The 20,484-nt window shown below is 42.0% G+C and overlaps 1 protein-coding gene across 1 annotated transcript in view; it reads right to left on the bottom strand.

The window, feature by feature from the left end:
* Window positions 1-20,484, bottom strand: part of glis1b (GLIS family zinc finger 1b) — a 74,079-nt gene that overhangs the window by 41,780 nt on the left and 11,815 nt on the right. The window contains 3 exon segments of the mRNA XM_025902969.1: window positions 3-689; window positions 692-1,293; window positions 2,553-2,745. Coding sequence (XP_025758754.1) covers window positions 3-689; window positions 692-1,293; window positions 2,553-2,745 — 1,482 coding nt within the window.

Genomic DNA, 20,484 nt, shown 5'->3' with positions numbered 1-20,484 from the left:
CTTCTTCCGGCTCGGGGCTGCGTGGGCCACCGCAGGGCCTCCAGAGGTTGGTTTGAGTCCGAGGGAAGAGCCTGGAGTTGTCTGCTGGTTGTGATGGTGTTGCGGACCGTTGGGAGTGGGCCCCACATATTGGTGCAAGTGATAAGGCGGAGGCATGGCCGATCGAGGTGGGTGGTGAGCGTGACGAAGATTCCCACTGCGCCCGCTTAAGTGATGGTGATGATGATAGTGGTGCTGAAAGAGTTTGTCTTCGCTGGGACAGAAGTCATCGAGCGGTTCCTGCTTGAGGACAGCCCCAGATCTTTGGCCCCCATCTGGGAGACCCCCACCCTGAGGCCCCGAATGCAGAGTCCCAGACATCAGGGCCCCACTCATCAGGGCCCCACTCATCAGTAGCCCCAACCCGTCTGAGCCTCCTCCTCCTCCTCCAACTCCTCCCTCAGCTGTTCCTCCAGCCCCACGCCCCTGCAGCATGGAGCCCTGCTCCTCGCACAGCCCCAGGCTCTGCCCTTGGCCTTGCTCCGGCTCCCCTAATGACACTGAAGAAGAGGACGAGGAAGAGGAAAGAGACAGCAGGCAGGTGGCAGGTGAGGACAGCTGACAGCTCTCCTGTAGTGCAGCCTGCTGGGGGCTGCTGTGTGGTGGGGGCCTCTGGGGGGCTTCCCGTGAGCAGGAGTTAGAGGGTGGGAAGCAGTAGAGGAGGAGGAGGAGGAAGAGAAGCCGGCGCTGCTGGTGTGGCTTGGCGAGAGGTTAGTACGGAACCCGTTGACGCAGGCGACCATCGACATCTGGGAGGAGGAGCAGATGATTGCGGTGATATTGATCTCCTCAGAAGCGGTGCCAACAGCTGAGGGGGAACCTGTGGCAGCAGCGGCAGTGGATTGCGAGGCCACGGACAGGCAGCGTCTCTTCAGACTGCTAGCACTGAGCAGCCGCGCTGAATGACGGGAGCCAATTGGAGACAAAGCCAGCGGGGAGGAGCCATCTTCATTATTAAACGGTTGTCCTGCGTCTCCTGGCACAGCGCTACCTACACCGCTCACTGCACATACGCCATTACCGTTGTTGCTAACATGCAGTGATCCAACCATCTCATCCCTGGCCACCTCCAAAACTTGGCCTGCAGTGTGGGCCTGGAATCCAGCCTGAGATGAAGACTCCACGTTGGAGATCTTGTAGCCCATCGAGCTCTCCTGTTTGACTGGGTAAGGGAGAGAGGAGCGCGCGCCGCTGGCACCACAGCCCAGGCTGGGCGAGGCCCCTGGCAGGGTCCTCTCGAAGGCAGAGGAGGATCTGCGGGGAGAAAAATACAAAAGGAATGTGAGCACTATTAGCTCAGTGCCTGTTGACAGACATAGGCAGGTTCATCCTTCCCACCAACATCGCTGTCAGTGTTCTGCCTTGTCATACTGTTGTTTCATACTCTAATTTTTCATTCAGTTTAAAATGAAAATCATGTAATGCTGACAGAGTCCCACTAACCTAAAATATTTCAGCTGAGCCTCCCGTATCAAAAGGGAGTTATGGATCACATAGACCATGACAAGCGAACAGTAACAGAACAGTAGTATAAATTGTTGATAATCCAAAGTGGCTTTTTTTAATGAATAAATGAAACAGGATCTTCTTGTAGTGAGGGGATATGAATGGGCATTTAAGACTAATAATAGAGCGAGGGGGAGGGTTGGATGGCGACTGAGACCGAGAGGCCACTGGCTGGTGTGTCCATCTGACGGGCTTTGATGACACAAAGGGGTTAAACCCAACCCAACAGTGGGGATAAATAGGGAGTCACCTGTTTTGGTGGTATAATTGCAGCCTATGAAGGGTCACCATTTACAATACTGTGTATTATGGTGGGAATCTTTGCCTTGCTGAATGGGGAACCCAGGTCATGTTTCTCCATGCGTTGCTGTGATCTCCTACATAATCATTCCTGTCAGTTGGCTCATTATGGATTTTGTCCAAAGCCCCTGAGTGATGTGAGAAGAGCTCTCTTTTTCCCCGGCCTGTCGTCTTTGTCTCTTCCCCAGAGCACACCCAGGAAAAAACAGCACTAATGCTAACTGGGACAGGAGAAAGCCACTGGCAGGCCTTGTCATCATTGCTGTTAATAAAGACTTGACCCCTCTTCTTTTTTTTTCCTATTCAGTAGCCTCATTTCCTCTTCGGCTATACTGAAAATATTGAGAGACAATACGGGAGAAATGAAAGTCTGTCCAGACACTTTCAGCCGGATGGCTAAGACGAGACAGAAAGAAAGGAGTCGGGGGAGGGAGAAGGAGGACAAATCCACTTCTGCCTTGACCAACAGTAGTCACAATTTGCACACGGAGGAATTGCATTAGTGTAGCATAAATGTTGTAGTTCAGTGTGTTTTATGAGGCCGCTGGGCAATGCTGTCCAGCAACATATGTGTGCAACTGATTCACAATAGCAAACATAATGAGAACCATATTGTATCTGCATATTGTTAGTAACACTACACCAAACAGGAAACATTCAGAAGTGGAAAAATATGATATCAAACGGGAGTAACAGTGACACTTCACCTGGCGTCTTGATGAGGCCCATCCTGCAGAAGGAGGTCAGGTGTAGGTCTGCTGCACTGGAGGCTCTGGGAGTAAAGTCCCCCCGAATGACCCCCCGCTGGAAGCGGCAAGCTCTGCCCACATCGCATCAGGGTGCCCTCGCCATTGCCCAGCTCAGCACTTCCATCCTTCTCTGAGCAGTAGGTCCCATTCACTGGAAACGGACAGAGATAATATGACTAAACACTCTACTTCACAAATTGCACACCTTTTGTCAAAGCAGACTAATACATGCTTTGTGCGCGCTGGTATGGTTTTAGCTAGCAGAACACTGACCCGATGTTACTCTCAAACTAAAAGTTGGCCAAAGCGATCTCACTCAGTGATCTGCTGACCGTCCTGGAAAAATAGCCAGCTGAAAATAATCAGTTTACAATGGGATCCACGCCATCACGGACATGTTGAAACTCTATTACATTATGAATATTCTCTCGAGGAATAGTTGTTGGCTGCCTTAACTATCACTGCGTCTAGTGATACACGGAGAGCTCTTTGGCAATATCCAACTGGTGGCAGTAAGAATAACGTCACATATTAGTACTGGAGTAATTAAGAAATTCTATTCCAAATGTCATTTTGGAAAAAGAGCTAGCTCTGCCAAATGAAGTGAAACTGTTGTATCTTTCAAGACCTTTAATAAAAAAATAAAATAAAATAAAAATCTATTATTTTAATTGTATGTAATCAATTATCATTTATTATCATCTTTTATCATTTATTGGTTTCACTGGCTAATTTTTATTTTGTAACAAGTCTAATGTAAGGAGGCGGTGAGTTAATATAAAAGTTCAAGAGCTGTTGCACTAAACACAAAGATGTTTTATCATCTCATAAAAAATAACAATTAAAAATATAATATACAAATAAATAAAAGGAGCATAACTGCTGGAGGAGTTATGAAGACAAAATTCATTTTTCTGTTTATAGAAAAAAAAAGAAAAATGTGTTACCAAAGTCAAATCTGTCATGACTTGTTTTTATTCAAATGTGTGTAACACGTTTGACTGTCCAATGCGATTACTTGATGAAGACTGCATACTTTATGATTGTGGCCATAAATATAATCAGAAAACTAAGAGAGGGATGAATGTGAGGGAAGGGAGGGCTTGGTGTATGAGGACATGTTTTTGAAGGGTAAGTCGATATCCCCACACTCGCATGCAGGCGACTGCGCGTCCCCTGTTCCAACTTTCTTAACTCAATTTCTTAAATTTAATTTTCTGCTAACAATATTACTGATAATGTTATCACACACTACAAGCTATAATTAATAAAACCAACCAACTATTCTGTATGCGAAAGAAAACATTAAGAAGGTCCAGGAAAAAAACACAGAAAGACAAAAAGCACGTAAAGGAGAAAATCTACTAAATGTAGTGAAACATATGCAAAAATAGGGATTTATGAAAAAGAAAAAACAAAGGCGTAAGAAAGCTATTACGACATTAGTAACAGATGGAAAGAAAGGGTAAACAATAGAAGAGAGAAAGGGAGGGAATATTTTGGAATATGGGAAAAAGGTTATAAGAATGAACAAAAGACAAGAGAAAACAAGGGCACTTTGTGGTCATGTTATCCTCAGTTTAACAAACATATTTTCACAAATCCTTCCTACAGCTGACGAGCCCAAAGTCTCCACTGCGTTTGTCTTTTCGTGGGTCACAGCAGAAACACAAAGAAGTAGAGAAAAGGCAAAGCGAGCAACGCAAACAGTGCAGCGTCGCCAAGGGACTTCAGGAACAACGCTGCTTTCACTCAAAACTGTTAACAGAAGACGAGATGAATTTCAGCTCTCGCCTGTTTTCAAGCAGCACAAATCACTCTGTTTATCAAAATCTGGACTGCTTCATTTTGTTTTATTTTATTTTTTTTATACCATTTGTTGGCTGAGCATCTCACTGGTTAGTGTATACAAATGAGTTTCTGTGAACCAAGTATCTCCCCGCCTTAAGTTAGAAATCAATCAGGCTTTGACTGAATGCACATGCACGCTCACACATATGTCCTAGTTACCGGCCTTTATTAATAATAAAAAAACAAAATCAGATTGACACCAGGTGCTCCAAAAAAAAATCTAAAAAGAATTACGAGACAGTGTTCGTTACTCGCTTCCACAATAATAATGTTTGCAGGAAAAGTTCACTATGAAAAGGAATTACAAACAGAGATAAACAAGATAAATATCTAGAAACGATGATAACTTGTCTTAAAATTGATTTACAATAACAGGTGCTGTTTTGCAGGACAGTCTAAAAAAAAGAAAGAAAGAAAGCGCACCCTGTGTCAGTTCTAAGCTTTTATATATCAGGATATAATAAAAGTATTTAGAGTCGTTTGAACGTCTTTAAATTAGGGACATATAACCTGAGACGAACAACATAATGTGACATATTACACCTTTCATTGTCGAGTCAAAGCAAAATGCAGAAGCATTATGTGAAAAACTAAGTACGCCCCAAGATTTAATACACTGTCCAATAGATGGTCTCGCATTTGACTTTAAAATACTTTCACGGTTGGCTCAATGACTGCAAGGTGCTCAGGTCCTGCGGCTGCAAAACAAGACCAAATCGTCACCCCTCCTCCACCTTGCTTGACAATTTGTATGAGGTATTAGGTTTTCTCTAAATGTGGAGCTGTGCATTATGGCCAAACATCTCCGCTTTGCTCTTTAGAACTTATCTGAGAGAGGAGGCTTTCTCCTGGCAGCCCGCTCAGTCTTTTTCTATTTGTACCGTCATGGTCTTTAACATTTACCATGCTAACTGAGGCCTGCGGACTCTGAGATGCAGCTCTTGGCCTTTTTACATTTCTCTCATCATTGTGCAGTCTGACCTATGTGAATTTGCTCTTGGGAAGATGTGCAACTGTCTTAAGTGTTTTCCAGTTGTGAATAATCTTTTCACTGTAGAATAATAGCCTCATAAATAACCTCCCGGCAGCTCACAATTCAAAAGGGTGTACTTAATATTTCACATACGGTTTCTGCATTTTGATTTTTGTGAAATATAAATTGTCACAGTGCAATACGTGAAGTGTTTTTGTTTTTGCTCATCTGACATTGTATTTACTTGCTTAAAGTTCTTGTGTGGCTCAAGGTGCTTAGACAATTTTTACCTTTTTTTTTTTATTACATTAAAAAAAATGTGCAGGAAAAAAAAATTCAACAGTTAGACAGCTGTGTTTTTAACTCTCAACTACAAACCCAATTCCAGAAACACTGGCCCGTGACCTTCAGGCCCTCAGAGGGAACCGCATTAAAAACAGGCATGATTCTGCCATGGAAATCACTCCATGAGATTAGGAACACTTCCAGAACACACTGTCTTAAACACAGTTCACTGTGCCATCCACAAAGGCAGGTTAAAGCTTTACCATGCAAAGAAGAAGCCATGTGAGTGTATCCAGAAACACTGCTGTCTTCTCTGGTCCAAGCTCTTTAAAATGGACTGAGGAAACGTGGAAAACTGTAATTTGGTCCGATTCTTTTTGGAAAATACGAGATGAGAAACCATCTGGATTGTTATTAGTGCTCAGTTCAAAAGCCTGATGCTATAGGGGTATATACGGAGTTAGCAGCCTGAACATCTGGAAAGGCACCATCAATGCTTAAAGGCATATACAGTTTTCACAGCAACAATGCTAAACCACAAACTGTGGCTATTCCAGCAGCATGGCTTGGTGGTAGAAGAGTGCTCGACTGACCTTGGGACTGCACCAAATGAAAACATCTGGCACATAATGAAACAAAACTATGACAACCCAGGACTGTGGGGCAGCTATGATTCTATATCAGACAACTGGTCTCCTCAGTTCCCAGACTTGGTTAAGAGAAGACGAGATGTTACATAGTGGTCCTGTCCCATCTGTTTCCATCAAATTCAAAAGTTTGTTTCTTTATATATGTAAAATATGCACAGCACTGCCCTTCATTTGGACATTTTCCTTTGTCACCACCTGATGAATGTAAGACATTTATCAGCAAAACTATTCTGTCTCTGTCCATTTTGGACAGTAAAAGTTACACTTACACATAAAGTTTTATTGACTTCAATAAAACTTCAATGACTTCAATGATCTTCTATTGACTTCAATGATCTTACGCAGGACTCTACATGCAATTTTCCAGCGGTTTACGTGGTCATTTATAAACAGGCAGGAATATTTCCTATAAGATGTAAAATATGAACATGCATTATAAAATAAATAAACCCTTTTGTCTATGCTCCGGTGTCCAATATTCACATTCAAGGTGTTGCAACTCAGGGGTTGTCTCCATACAAGAGGCACCTTCTGATTTTCTCCAGGACATTGAAGTAAAAGTGTTTCATAAGTGTTAAAGGTCTTGATCCCTTCACTGCAGAGAGTTGGCGCTCCAGTGATTTAGAGCTTTGTGACATTAACAGAATCAGTCATGCTCTGGTTGGGGAAACAGCAGCCTCCTCAGCCATATGGTGGTTTGGACCGAATCCAAACGTAAAATCAGTTTATATTGAATGTGCTATGGTAATTCACTGCTGAACATTTCATTGTGTGTTAGAGCCTAGTTTGATCAGGAGGTGGGAGCCAGATAGAGCATCAGGGACTGAGGTGAAATGTAAGACATCCAACAGGAATGACAGGTGAAGAGTGTGTGTGTGAATGAAAGAGCGAGCGACTTAGAGAGAAAGAGACTGAGGTGATCATTCTTTTGATTATGCAGAGTTTATGGCTCGCCTATTGAGCGAAGCAGCTATGCATCATACTTTACATTCCCTTGGCTCTGAGTTTGAATTTTTTTCTTGTTATGTTCTGAAAAACACTTGAGAAAGAGAAATGTGTATCTGTGTAATCCATTAATATAGTTGAACGGATCATGGCTGAGCAGCCTATACAGCTTTATCACAAGCTCACAGGCAACACCGCAGTTAAATGGAGGAACAAAGAAATGAGCCAGCAAGGAACAAGGGCAATATCCGAAGCTGAAAACATTAAACCAACATGAAGAATCAAAACCTGCAGTACCTCAAAATGGCTACTGGACGCTGGCTCCAAAACAAAAGCCAACTGATCCCCACACACTCTAAATTTCAAACGACCAGACATAAACAGGTTTACAGCCTGGAACAAAAACATCTTTGCTCTCTACAGCTAACTTCCCCTTTCATATTTTTGGTTTTAAACCCATTAAAATTTTATTGAGGCAGTTGTGCCTTACTACAGGTATGACCAGACTGACTGATGGATGCTGACACAGGCAGCAGCAGCTGTTTGCTGAGCTTGAGTTCAGCAAATTTGTGCTATTGCACTGAAGTCTGACAAATATATGGCTTACAATGAGGTTAAGTACACTAAAAGCCCATAGAAGATGTGCTTACTCTAGCTTAAGTACATTAAGTTCCAGAAATGTATGTGTGTATCCGAGTCATACTGAGCTAGTTAGTGACCACCTAGCAACCACTGGTTGCTGGGAAAAAAATTATATTCTGTGAATGGTTTGCGAATTATTGCTGGAGGCTGCTGAAAGTCACTAGCATGAAATTTGCTGCAAAGAGGTGTAGACGGAAAAGCTTCTTGTATTTGTTTTGGTTGGCTAACAGGTTGATACGGTCACCAGCAAGTTGCACAGCAGACAGCAACTTGTCTGCAAAAACATGCAAACTACTTGCCAAGTGATACTGAAACTGCGAAAAGCACTGTGCAAACTGGATATGGAGATTGCTCGCCTTCAAACTAAACGCATTGTGAAATGTTTTGTTTGCGGTCGTAAAGTTCAAGCCAAGCCAAGCCAAATGTTTCAGTTTCACTACGGCTCAGACAAATATTCACCCTGTGACAGCCAGCTACCACTCAACAACCGGTTGGGGAATACACAGCAACCAGAAGTAGGGCGGGGTTTGCCGACTAGTCCCTAAGTCTGTCTGGCTAAGGCCTTAGTTAGCACTGATTAGCAGCTATCTATGGGTGCACCATGCTAGCCAAGCTCTTAAGTGTCAACCAACTTCATTAACCAACACATTATTTTTTTCATCATAAATGTTAAATGTAAAAACAATTCGCCTTAACGCTCACTCTCATCCTGGGCCATCTGACCTCAGGAAACCCCATGATAGGGTGGGGCTAGGTTTCACAATGAGCTCACCCGAAACCTTGGCTGATTGTGACCTACACCCGTTTTCACACCTTGGCTCGTGTGATTAGGTAGAGTATCATTAGGGGGTCCATTGTCCGTCACGGGGGGGACACTCCCACAGGGCTTAAATCTGGGACTCTCCACCACTTGACCCTAGAACTGAAGAAGCTTCTTGGATGAGAGGTGAAACGTCTTCAAGCCACTTAAAGAAGTCCAGACGCTTTTCTTTCCAAGCTCCTTAGACTCCGATGACCTGGATGACTGAGAACCTTCACAGGCGTAAAAACAAAATCTTCAAGAGGAAACTCCAAACCTTAAGTTGAACTTGAACTAGTACTGTGTCCAATCCAGTTACGCACTACAGAACAAGCAGGGTGGGATGGTCCTCTGTTATACACGGTTGCAAACATTCAGGCCCAATTAGGAGTGATGCTGTAAGGCCGTGAGATCAGGGAAGCAGGGGCAGAGAGAAAGGCAGAAAGAAAGAGGCAGGACAGTGCCAGAACCACCAGGGGCAAGTGTTGTTTTCAGTATGAAGAGCATGTACAGATGTGCTGGCTCATCCCAACAAAGAGCCACTGATGTTAGCGTTGCCAACTAAAGACAGAGCCACAAATAAGGAGTCTATTGTTATCTGTCTCTTAAGACACCACCCCTAAAAAGAAAAAAATGGTGTCTTCTGGGAATGACAGGAAATGGACCCTCTTCGTAACAATGTCTAATAATACTCTTACATTCAAAGTGGTATCTTCTGTTCCATAAATGTCATCACATGGTTTTTATTGCTCAATCTGCCTCCTGTATAATTAAAGCACCACGTTCCTTTCAGTGCACATCACTAAAGGATGGCAGTAAACTCAATGAGATGTATAAGAGAGGAAATAAGACTAAAGGAGCCAGCACGTATGCTCCATTGGACATGAATATATAAACTAATCCCTCAAATAAGATTGCAATTATAACTGGATAAACGGGGTTATTGGAGAACATGTTTTGGGACGTGTTTGATTATTTTTTTGGCCGACTACGTGGAGAGAAATAAGGTTCCAGTCACCCGTACACTCCGCCTGCTCTGATGTCATCCATTTGTCATGCTTCCTCATTTAAAACAAATCCCTTGGGAACACAGCACACAAAGTTATAAAGATCAGATGCATCGTGATCGTGAGTGGAAAGGGCTTTCTAATCCTTTCCCCGCTGATTAATGTAGCCACTGTGGCCATGGAGGCTGAACATGAAGACAATAGACAGGAACAATGAATGAATGCAGACTCGATAATTCTTATAATTAGGGCACGACTCACTCTTTAGTGGAAGGTTGTGGTCACTGTGACTGTGATTACGCTGATTGTTAAACACGCTTCACATAACTGGACGAATTTCACGTAGCGGATCAGGGCCAGTTGGGGTGCGCTGTAACTGTACACCTATTCAGGCTGCCTGCAGGGCTGATGATCAGAGTCATGTTCAAATTCAGCAGTGTTGTGCCTTGGCTAAAAAACTCTCGCCTGACCTCAGTGACTAATAAATGACTAATAAAGCAGAGCAGACATATGTCTTCAATCAAACAGAACTTAACCCCACTGAAACAACATGACTATTATCCCAGGATACTCCGTTATGACTGCATTACCATACAAAGCATTCCAATCTACACAGTACTGAAAAGATCAAACCACATCATTACATAGTTTCAAGTCTGTGTCGCTGTCTCCCTATATGAATCTCTCTCCCTCCGACTCTCTTTAGTCTCCATGTTTCTCCATAGACAATACCACTCGGCCATCTGATCAACAGATGGTCTGGACAGGATTATTAAGTGTAATTGGTGGTAATCTGGGGCGATTTTTTATTTTGGTGACACTTCATTTTCTATAATTCTCGCCTCTCCCTTTTAAGTCACCTAAGCAGTGTGTTAAGTGCCAGAGTGAGACTGCACTTGTGCCAGCGTTTAATGCGTTCAAGTCTTTAGAGACATGCAGGCCTCAATGAAAAGCAGATGTGCAGATGGATAGAGGGTTTAAGGAGAGGAAAGGGGAGCGATCGGAGGTGTACTGTACTTAAAGCAGGGGGAGGCTGTTGAGGGGGTGTCGGAGAAGGAAATGGGATGTGAGGAGTGTGATGCAAACATCTGAACCCAAGGTACAACAAGCTGCCAAAACCGCAAGACAGATGCCTCTGGAAATCCAACGTGACACCTCAACTGGCCCCACTTTGGCACCATAAATCATAACATTCAGCACATAAACAGTTAATAATGATCATTTTATCCCCGTCTGCCCCAGCGCCACCACCTGCCACGGTTCTCCCCCCATCATTCCTGTTTCGACAGGAGACAGGTCAGCGCATATGAGTGAGTGTCGGCAGACTGTGGGTCTTTGTGGTGGGATGCTCTGGTTGTGCGTGTTGTCCGGTGCAGATGTTGTGTATTAGGGTCCAAAGCCTTTCCCGGCTCCTCTGAATCTCATAACTCATGTCTATATTTGTGTCTGCGGCATAGGCCCGGAACTTATTTGTTTGCTTAGTAATGGATGTATGATTGAAAACCTGAGGGCACAAGTAAATGAAAAATAACAACGTCTAGGGAGGAAGCTCCTCTTAAAGCAGGTGCCGAGTAAAGGGAAGAAGAAAAACTCTATTAAATTACTGGTGCAGCACAGAAACGTCAGTGTTTTCGTAGCAGGATTACAAGTACCAGCAGACATGAGAACCTTCGGGAGGATAAAAAAATCAATTGGTTCTGGCTGATTTTAGCCCCTCACAAACCAGGTATCTTTGCTTGTCCCCATTTTCTCATGGTCAGCTTGGTCACACAAAAACCCAAGATTATATGCAAGAAAGCCAAACGGACAGGTTCAACCCCAGAGTGAAGAAAAGAAGCGCTCCCGGGTCTCCAGCTGCAAATTTTAATTGTGTCTGAGAAAAGAACAAAAATGTATTAACAGCATCAGCCGCGTTAAGAAAAGTGTAAATAAAAACTGAGAAACAGCATATCGTGGATACGACTGGTTGTTCCTACTAAGTGCCTGCACAGTTTTAAGGCGCGCTGATAAATGCAGCGGTCGGTGCATGATTAGCTCTGCTGTCTTTTAGAGAAGAGAGAACATGTTGTGGGAAGCAGGGGTCCTCATAATGCCAGGCTCTTCAAATGGAGCACTGCTAACCGCAGTCATGAACACAAACAAATAGTTGGCAGCCAAAAACCCACCATCTTCATCCCCACCAACCAACCCCACCCACCCCATTCCAGTGCCAGCCTTCGCACCAGCCAAGTCCCAAAGACCAACTGCTTTGACTAAAAGAGTCATTCAAATCCCAAACAGGAGAGAATGCTTCAGGATTATGTGACTCCAGATACAAACACACAAACATTTATCTCTTTATTGTTTTTATATGTGTGAGAGTGAGAGGCTGGGATCAGCCCTGATGTCCTCCCTGATTTACATAATTAAAACTTTACACTTGTGCATGTCACCACCTGGTGGTAGCATTTTGTCACTGGTGGCTCCCTTACAGGCCATCATTTTTTTTTTGAGAACAAAGATTTGAGCAGGCGATCCCTGAGGCTGAATAAATAAAACTGGGATTGGATGAAAGTGGGGTGGGTTTAAATTTTAAATAATAGCCACTAAGTTCATATTTTATCGGTTTTAGAGGCACTTAAATTTAGTGAAAAAAATTTAGATGTTACTTTAAATATGTTCATTTAAAAGCTTTTCATAAATGGAAAAGCTTTCAAGTCACAGCTTTTCTCAGTTATTAAACGCATCCTTTTCTATCTGAACTTCAGAAAATGACCCATCCAGGTTTTAAGACGTATAAAAGCAGGATGATCACATTAGCACGAGCAGCATAAACAAAATGGCATCTGAACCAAAAACAGAAAATAACTCGGCAAACACAAATCCAGACAGAAATAGTCCTTATAGTACTCCCATTGTTTGCACAGTGACCTCTGCAAAGGGCAATTTAAAAAAAAAAGCCCAAAGCACCACAGCAATGATTGATTATCACAAAAATAAGCATATCTTTTGTCTTCAAGTCAAACTCTTTTAGAACGTTTGTTAATATAGCAAAAATGTGCATAGTCAACAAACCACAATAAAGCCACAAGTAGCCACAACTTTCTCCTGACAATCACTATGATAACAAGATATTGCCCGCAAATCTACACACTGCCAGGATTAATCACAGAGTTTTACAAGGAGCGCTGAGCCAAACCACATCCTATAATTTGACAGCGAAGCCACATAAATGTAAAGGCCAAACAGCGCACAAAGCATCAGTGAGGACTGTGGACCGACTTGATCGACCAGCAAACTGACAAATCGTGATGCACTCGGCTGGCAGACGTGACAGGGACGCCTGGCTCGGTGACAGACACCTTTACAAGGCTGGTGAACAACGTGGCTCCGGAGGTTGGCCAAGAGCGCTGAAACCTCGGCATGGGATCAGGAGGTGCTTCAAAGCCAGACAAGAGGTGGCTCTGTTTGGGGAGGCAGCAGTAAATACTGGCAGAGTGATGTAGCCAGTCCAGAGGTTTGGGACTGACGAGCACTCGAAGTACCACACCCTCAGAGAAAGCGTTTAATGTGTGTCTGGTATACTTCTCAATAGAATCAGGTTATAATTTTCAACAGCTAAACAAAATAATCTTACAAACGTTTAAAATCAGTGGTTATTTGAAAAGCTTTCGACGCCACACCTCTGTAGGTAGAGACTACTTTTGAGTGCTCGTGTTTTTGTATGCGTGTTTGTTTGAGTCCACTCGTGAGAATAACCAGCGTATATAAATCTGCCATTAAAAATAAACATTTCGATTTAGTGCAGAAGTTGCGTTTCCCTCCTTAAACAATAGGCCTCAGTTTGTCTGTGTGCCCACTGAAGTCGTATCAAAACACAGCAGAAGTCCCTGTGAAACTATACTGAAATCAGATCCATTTCGTCAAACATCAGCATGAACCTCTACTTCTTGTAATAGTGCAATAAATCTGTGGTGTTGAGAATGTCTGGCTTAAGAAGGTAACTTTAGACAAACACACATCATTCGATTTGAAGGCTTTATTTGAATGTTGAAATGTTTTGCACGTATTCCAACAGGAAAACAAAAGACAGATTCATGTCAGACGTTTTCCTTTCTATTTTCTGAGCAAAATAACATTTGAGAGAGCTTTACAGGATCAAACTTCTCTCTATATCATGACACAATAGTATCAAGTTACAAAAAGTTATCAAATTATGGGGACTATAAAAAATTAAGAAAGTTACATTGTAATTACTTGCAGATTTTGTACAATAAGTTTGTATATTTGATTGCGATTATTACTCATTTTTAATACCAACACATTGTGCATATTTAGATATTAGGATCACATTCTGAAACTATGTTAAGAGTAAAATAGTTGGACTACTTTAGAGTGAGTTAGCTGGCATGTACTTGTTTTGTAAAGCAGACAATGATTAAGTAATTAGAAAGATGACTTCCTGACTTCAAAAAGAGGAAAAAAAAGGTTTGATGTGTTGGGAGTAATGAGAAACAAAGTAAAATATAACTAAACTATTAGAGTCCTCTGGTTACTTTCTTGTAACTCCTGTAACTACCAAAACAGTAACAGCTATGGTGACTGAAATTGTCACTGCTGAGAAAAATTAATAAGCTCGTGACTGGTTAAGTGGTTGATGGAGGAGAGATTTGTCCTGTGACATTTAGCACAGATCTATCCTCCCCTATCAACAGTTTGGTGGCAATGTGTTGTAACTTTGTTCCTCTTAGTAGAAACAGAGCATCATTTAAATACCTTTATGGCCCCATTGTACCCATCTGCTGATAGCTGCTTCCAGCAGGGTAATATGCCACTAAGCTCAAATCATCCCAAACTAGTACTCAAATGGCCTGCACAGTCATCAAGTCTCACTCCGATAGAAAACCCTTTGGATGTGGTGGAGCGGGAGATTTACATCACAGATGTGCTGCTGACAAACCTTCACAACTGTGAGACGCTGCCATGTCGATATGGATCTGACCACAAAGAATTAAAGCAGGTCTTAAAGTGAAAAAGGGTCCCACCCAGTACTATGAAGGTGGCCAGTCAGTATATAATTAGCATGCTCAAGAATTTGTAAAGTGCTCTAATAAGTTACTGCGCCTTTGTCAACAGGCAGTGATACCTAACGGTAATCTCGTCTTACTACTTTAAAATTACTTTAAAAAGAAATGTAACCAACTGTTACGCATTTCCAAACATTTGAGTTAAACGTCATGGTAACAGGCTCACAACATCAACGGCAACATGCTGATATATAGCACGGATAATGAACCGTACTCAACATTTTGCTTGGCAAGCTACCGTACAGCAGAGCAAAATGGTAATTGGTCGTTTTTATAAAGCAAATTAATTGTATTGAGTGATAACGGTGCGAGAGGAAATCATAAAGGAAACATTAACATCTGGTCCAAATTTCATGGCTGCCCATTTAACAGTTTTCTAGACATTTTATTGAAAACTACAGTAAACCTCATGGTGGCACTAAAGTAAAAGTCAGAAGATTGACAGGTTAGCGTTAGTGTAAGTAATAAAAAAAATGTCTGCCAAACAATATGCAGGACAATTGATGAGGGAATATGGATAATGTGGGAAACGTGTATCTGTTCATTTCAGTGCAATCAGTTCAACACTTTTAGCTATATTTCACCGCGTGGATTAAATCAATGTAAATTAAAGCTAAGTAAGTAATCATCCCTTTCCAGAGCAGCCAGATAATATGCTGCTTTGTTAGTCTCAGTGATCCCTCCTGTGCCAGTGGCCTCTTCATTATGGGCCGAAAGGCTGTTGGTACAAAACTCACAGTACTCCTTCAGTCCTCTTCAGCCAGCACCCAATATTTACAAGCAAGCCCAGATCTGTGAGAGAATTCGATTGAACACAGATGGCAGGAAATTCCTTGGAAATGACAGTGGCCAAACTCAACCACACAACATGAGAGTATCTCCATGTAGCAGGGGCATCGAGGACCTTCCGATAGATAATATCTCTTCTTCTCGCCCAGCGCCGCTCCGTGCCATTGATTACAGTTTGACAAAAGAAAAGATTTATGTGACGTCTGTAAAACAAGTAATCAATTTTCAGCAATTATTGTATACTTTTAATGGTTTAGAGCCAGCAGTGGGGGAGAAATAAATGAATAGTTAGGAAAAGGTTTGGAGGAAAACTCCCTTGATGGTCGGTGGTCCAACTGAGAGGTTGAATTTAAGTGTTGGTAATTAGATCACATTTGGATGGGGCAACATTTGAAAATGATTATTCTGTTACCTACACACAGTGCACATAACCTTCTGTTATTCTCAGAGGGGATGCTAGTTGTTTAAAGCAAGGGCCAAACCAGATGTTTTGGGAACCAAAAGAGGAATCCGATTTCACTTCCTACTTCTTTCTTACTTTTTGTTGTTGTAGCGCAGGAAGAAAAATGGAATGTTGCTTTGTGAAAAGGATATGTTCAAAGCATGCATAGTAATTGCTTTGGCTTTTGAAGTCTTTGGTTAAAGCTGGGGTCACTGCTCCTCCACAGTGTCCAGAATGAATATTAGCTATAGTCAAGATGACTGGGCTTCAAGTCAGCCTGAAAATGCAGCTCTCTGAGGAAAAGGAGCTTTTTTTAAAAGTGTGTAATTTGCTTTGACAGCAGAAACTAAGAGCCAGGGCTTTATTTGTGATTTGATTACTGCAGCAAGCTGATACGCTGACTAATAAAAAGATCATTTTGGTGCTCCATAATATGAGAGCACCCAGCTGTGGTTAATTAATGAATTAACTTTGGCTTAAAGTGTTTATTTTGCACACACAAATACAAAATGGCTAATATTCTGTAACACTAAGGAAATGTGCTATTGCACAGCAGTCTCCCACCAAAGGGCCATAATAATGACCATAACCTGGCCTGGGGACCTCCTCCTCGTAGACCCAGAGGGCACCACAGAACTGGGGTTTTCATAAATATACAGAATAAATAAGAGCGGGGCCCAGGTTTTCCACCGAGCAAACCTGTGTTGAATTTCAAACCACACATACCTAAGGAAGTCAGCAATACCGTTCTTTTATTGTGTGGGGAGTCCTCATTCACCAATGGCTTTGGCATTGAAGACCACCCCCCTCACAACCACACACACACACACACAGACACACACAGACTCGCAAAACAGAGAGCACACAGAGGCAGGAGCACGCACTCTAAGTAACTTGAGATGGACAGTCTACCAGACATTATATATCACCGAAACATCAAACAAATTTCCACAATGCCGCTGTGAGGAGGATGAGGGGGCTGCAGTTCAATCAAGCCCTCATCTACAAACTCAGGAAGAGCCCACTGTTAGCCACCACTTGAGAAGTGATGGCGTGACTCCTGAGCCCCCGCGGTTACAGGGACTAAGGCACAGTGGGGCCCGTTAAGGCCAAAAATGGCACCAAGTGACACCTATGGAAACACATTTAATCTTGTGTGGTGTGAGGTCAATACGCAGGTATTTACACAGACAGGAGCCCTGCGTATTGGAACAGACAGGGCCACCATCAAAGAGCTTTACGAGCAGATATATTCTCACTGCGTAAGCATTTTAGATGTCCAAGCACTGAAGGCCTACAGTGTTTTTCCTTCTCTTGTTTAATGGCTGTAATAAGATTCCTTTTGTTATGATTACTGCTCTCGCTGCGTCCCTTCACCGTGTGAGTCAGCCGACGGTTAGAAGCAAAGCAAGATGTGACTTTTGTGAAATTATTTGGGAGTTGCGACCGATAACTCCAACTGAATGTGGGTCAGTCCAACAAATTCACAAATAATAATAAATAAATAAATCAGTGTCATTAAAATACTGAGTGAATAAACGGGAATTGACTTTTTCTTGGCATTTATAAGAAGTCGAGATAGAGTGTGTGCTAATGCAAAAGTCTCCTACAGATACACAAAGCTTGTATGGTGAGAATAATAAGAACCACAGAACAATATACTTTTTGTATTCTTTAACTGAGATTATTCCTAACTATATGTTCCAACTTTGTATTGATTTTATATATTAGCTTAGAGATGTGATTTTTCTATGACATGTATTTCATAGTTTTTCCCCCCAACTCTTTCACATCCCTTTAATACCATCAGAGAGACATTTGATCTGCCCCAGATTCATTCAGAAGTACTGACCACAAACATACAGTCAGAATCATGAAGAACTACATAAACTGTATCTTCACCGACAATAAGAACGAGTCCCGCAACAGATGGTATGAATCCCACAGAGCCCTGCTCTCAACATCATGAAGGCAGCCTGGAATTACATGAGGAGCCTGAACTGAGACGGCCTGAATCCAAAGAAAAACAACAGCTTGTAGTGGCTTAGAGAAACATATATATCCAGATTTTAGATTTCGGATATCGTACCACAGGCAGGACCATTTGTAGCACCAACTTGTGTTTTCTTTTTGTTGTGGAGGAACAGCAAAGAAGAACAAGACAGCCTTTTTCCATCTTATCAGGTTACGACTTTAAATTGATTCTGTTAAAAGCACAGAGAAAGGAAACATGGCCTTTTATACATAGTATGCAGGTTTATAGACGATGGGTTACTTTAAACACGATAAATATTGAATGAACAGCATATCCATTCACAGAGTTACACGAAATTATAAAATAAGGAAACGCTTATGTACTCTAGAAATATTTAAAACACCAGCATAGTCTGTTACATATTACAATTATGCACTAAAGACTCTGGATATATGTTTAAGGCTTGCTCTGAAGAATTAACTGGGACGATACAGCTCCCTGACAGATAGAAATCTAAACTAAAAATACCTGATAAAATTATTATGTACAAATATTTATGTATAGAGTCAGTGAACATATAAAAGAGAGTTAAACACTTGACACTATGACCCAAAATAACTTCTAAAAAAGCAGAAAATACCAAGCTGGCCCTGACTGCTGAGTTAATTGTAAATGAACTTGAAACAGATGAACTGAAAAGTAAAAAGTGAAGGATGTCGACTTCCTTGGACAGGTCTTTGGTGAGAAGGAGCTTAATTAGATGATAAAGAAATCATTCTTCATTTGGATCCTGGCTTATGCCGTGTGGTTTGTTTGGCTGGTCTTGGCCGAGAGAGTGAGCGTCTGAATGGAGAGGGAATCTCGAAGGACTCTGGCCCGTACCATGTGTCAAGCCTTTCACATAACCTGGCATTCATTGTGAAGCTCTTTTATGAACCATAAAAAATATTCATTTCGCCCCTGACCTGTTTTCCAATACAGTCTCCAAACCCATAAAATGGTTTGCTTTTAATTTATTTTTATTTGAAGAACTTTGAAATGCAAATGTTTGTTTCCTTACACGTAAAAATTGAGAGAAGCCATCTTGAAACAGAAATTTGATGTGAAATATGAATTCTAGCCATTTTACATCATTCCTAACATAAACATGCGGGTTCTCAGCTCAAGTCTTTCGGTGCTGTTAAATGAGTGTACTTTGGCAGGCTGCAGTGTACATATACCGATGCTTCGCCCGTCTCGCCGGGCTCCTTCAAGGCTCAGAGCTCTTGAGGGTTGCATGAGACTGGCATCTTTACAGTGGCCTAGATTGGCCATATTTTCGTGTCAAATGACAAATCTGGCCCTGTAAAAGTGGATGCTGCGGTAACCTATGCATTTACATTTACAGCCAGGGCTATCAAGGGTATGGCTAACAAGTACTGTTGACTTTAGTTAAAGTGCGGTTTTGGGGGCTATACGTTAGACGTTTTTAATTGCAGCCCTTTTGTCAGCCCTTAAACTAAAGCACATCATTGCACAAGCTTCATTTACAATAAAATCATTCAGTTTATAGATATAGTTAAAATTGTGAAAGATTTATTATCCCCAGTGTATCCTATCATTTTAAAAGTATAAAAATCAACAGACAAACACTGGCAACTTATGTTGGATGCAAGTTCTGCAGCACCATTACACTGCATGGACACATGAGTACCTGGGCAATCAAAACAGCACAGATCAGGGGCAGAACCATGGGAGGGACAAAGGTTTGGCCACCCCACAACACCAGTGCTACTCACATACTCACAGAACTATTTTTCTGATCGCACATGGCCACATTTTCAGTGCAACCACCTATTTAAACACAGCTTTATCAACAATACAAATGACTACAAAACTGTTCCACTTTTTTGCAGCCATTCCTGCAAATTTGACTATTTGGCTTACGGAAAAATTCCCACACAGAAAAACTGAAAAGAATTGATGAGACATCAGTTTTAGTGCCACCCCAGCGTTAGCAATAGCCTCGGCCTGGCCACAGCTGCATAGAAATGAATGAGCAATAAACTTGAATCATTTATCACATACAATTACTGACAAAACCACACATATTTAGTTTTATTTCACAATACATTCTGTAACAATGTCGTTTTAAATACTCATAAAAACAGAGCAGTTTCTCAATGATGGCGAGTTATAGCACAAGTAGTTCTATTTATTTCAATGGGAAGTGCGCTTGGCAGTAAAACTAAGACTTTCTTAGAAACTTGGGAAGTGTGAGGGGTTGGGGAGTTGTTGGTGGTTACTACAATGAAATCTGATTCTTGACAAGAGGCCATGATTTATGATTATCACTTCTACCTGTATCATCTGATAAAAATGCTCTTTTTCTTTCATCTACTGGCAGGAAACACTGATGACGCAACCGCCAACGACCTTAATCACAATTCAAGCCAAACAGTTAAAATCTTGGCTGTTCCGTTTATG

Source organism: Oreochromis niloticus, linkage group LG23, assembly GCF_001858045.2.
Source record: "Oreochromis niloticus isolate F11D_XX linkage group LG23, O_niloticus_UMD_NMBU, whole genome shotgun sequence".
Classification (NCBI taxonomy): domain Eukaryota; kingdom Metazoa; phylum Chordata; class Actinopteri; order Cichliformes; family Cichlidae; genus Oreochromis; species Oreochromis niloticus.
Note: the sequence above shows the minus strand (reverse complement) of the source record. Positions and strands in the feature narration are given on the sequence as shown.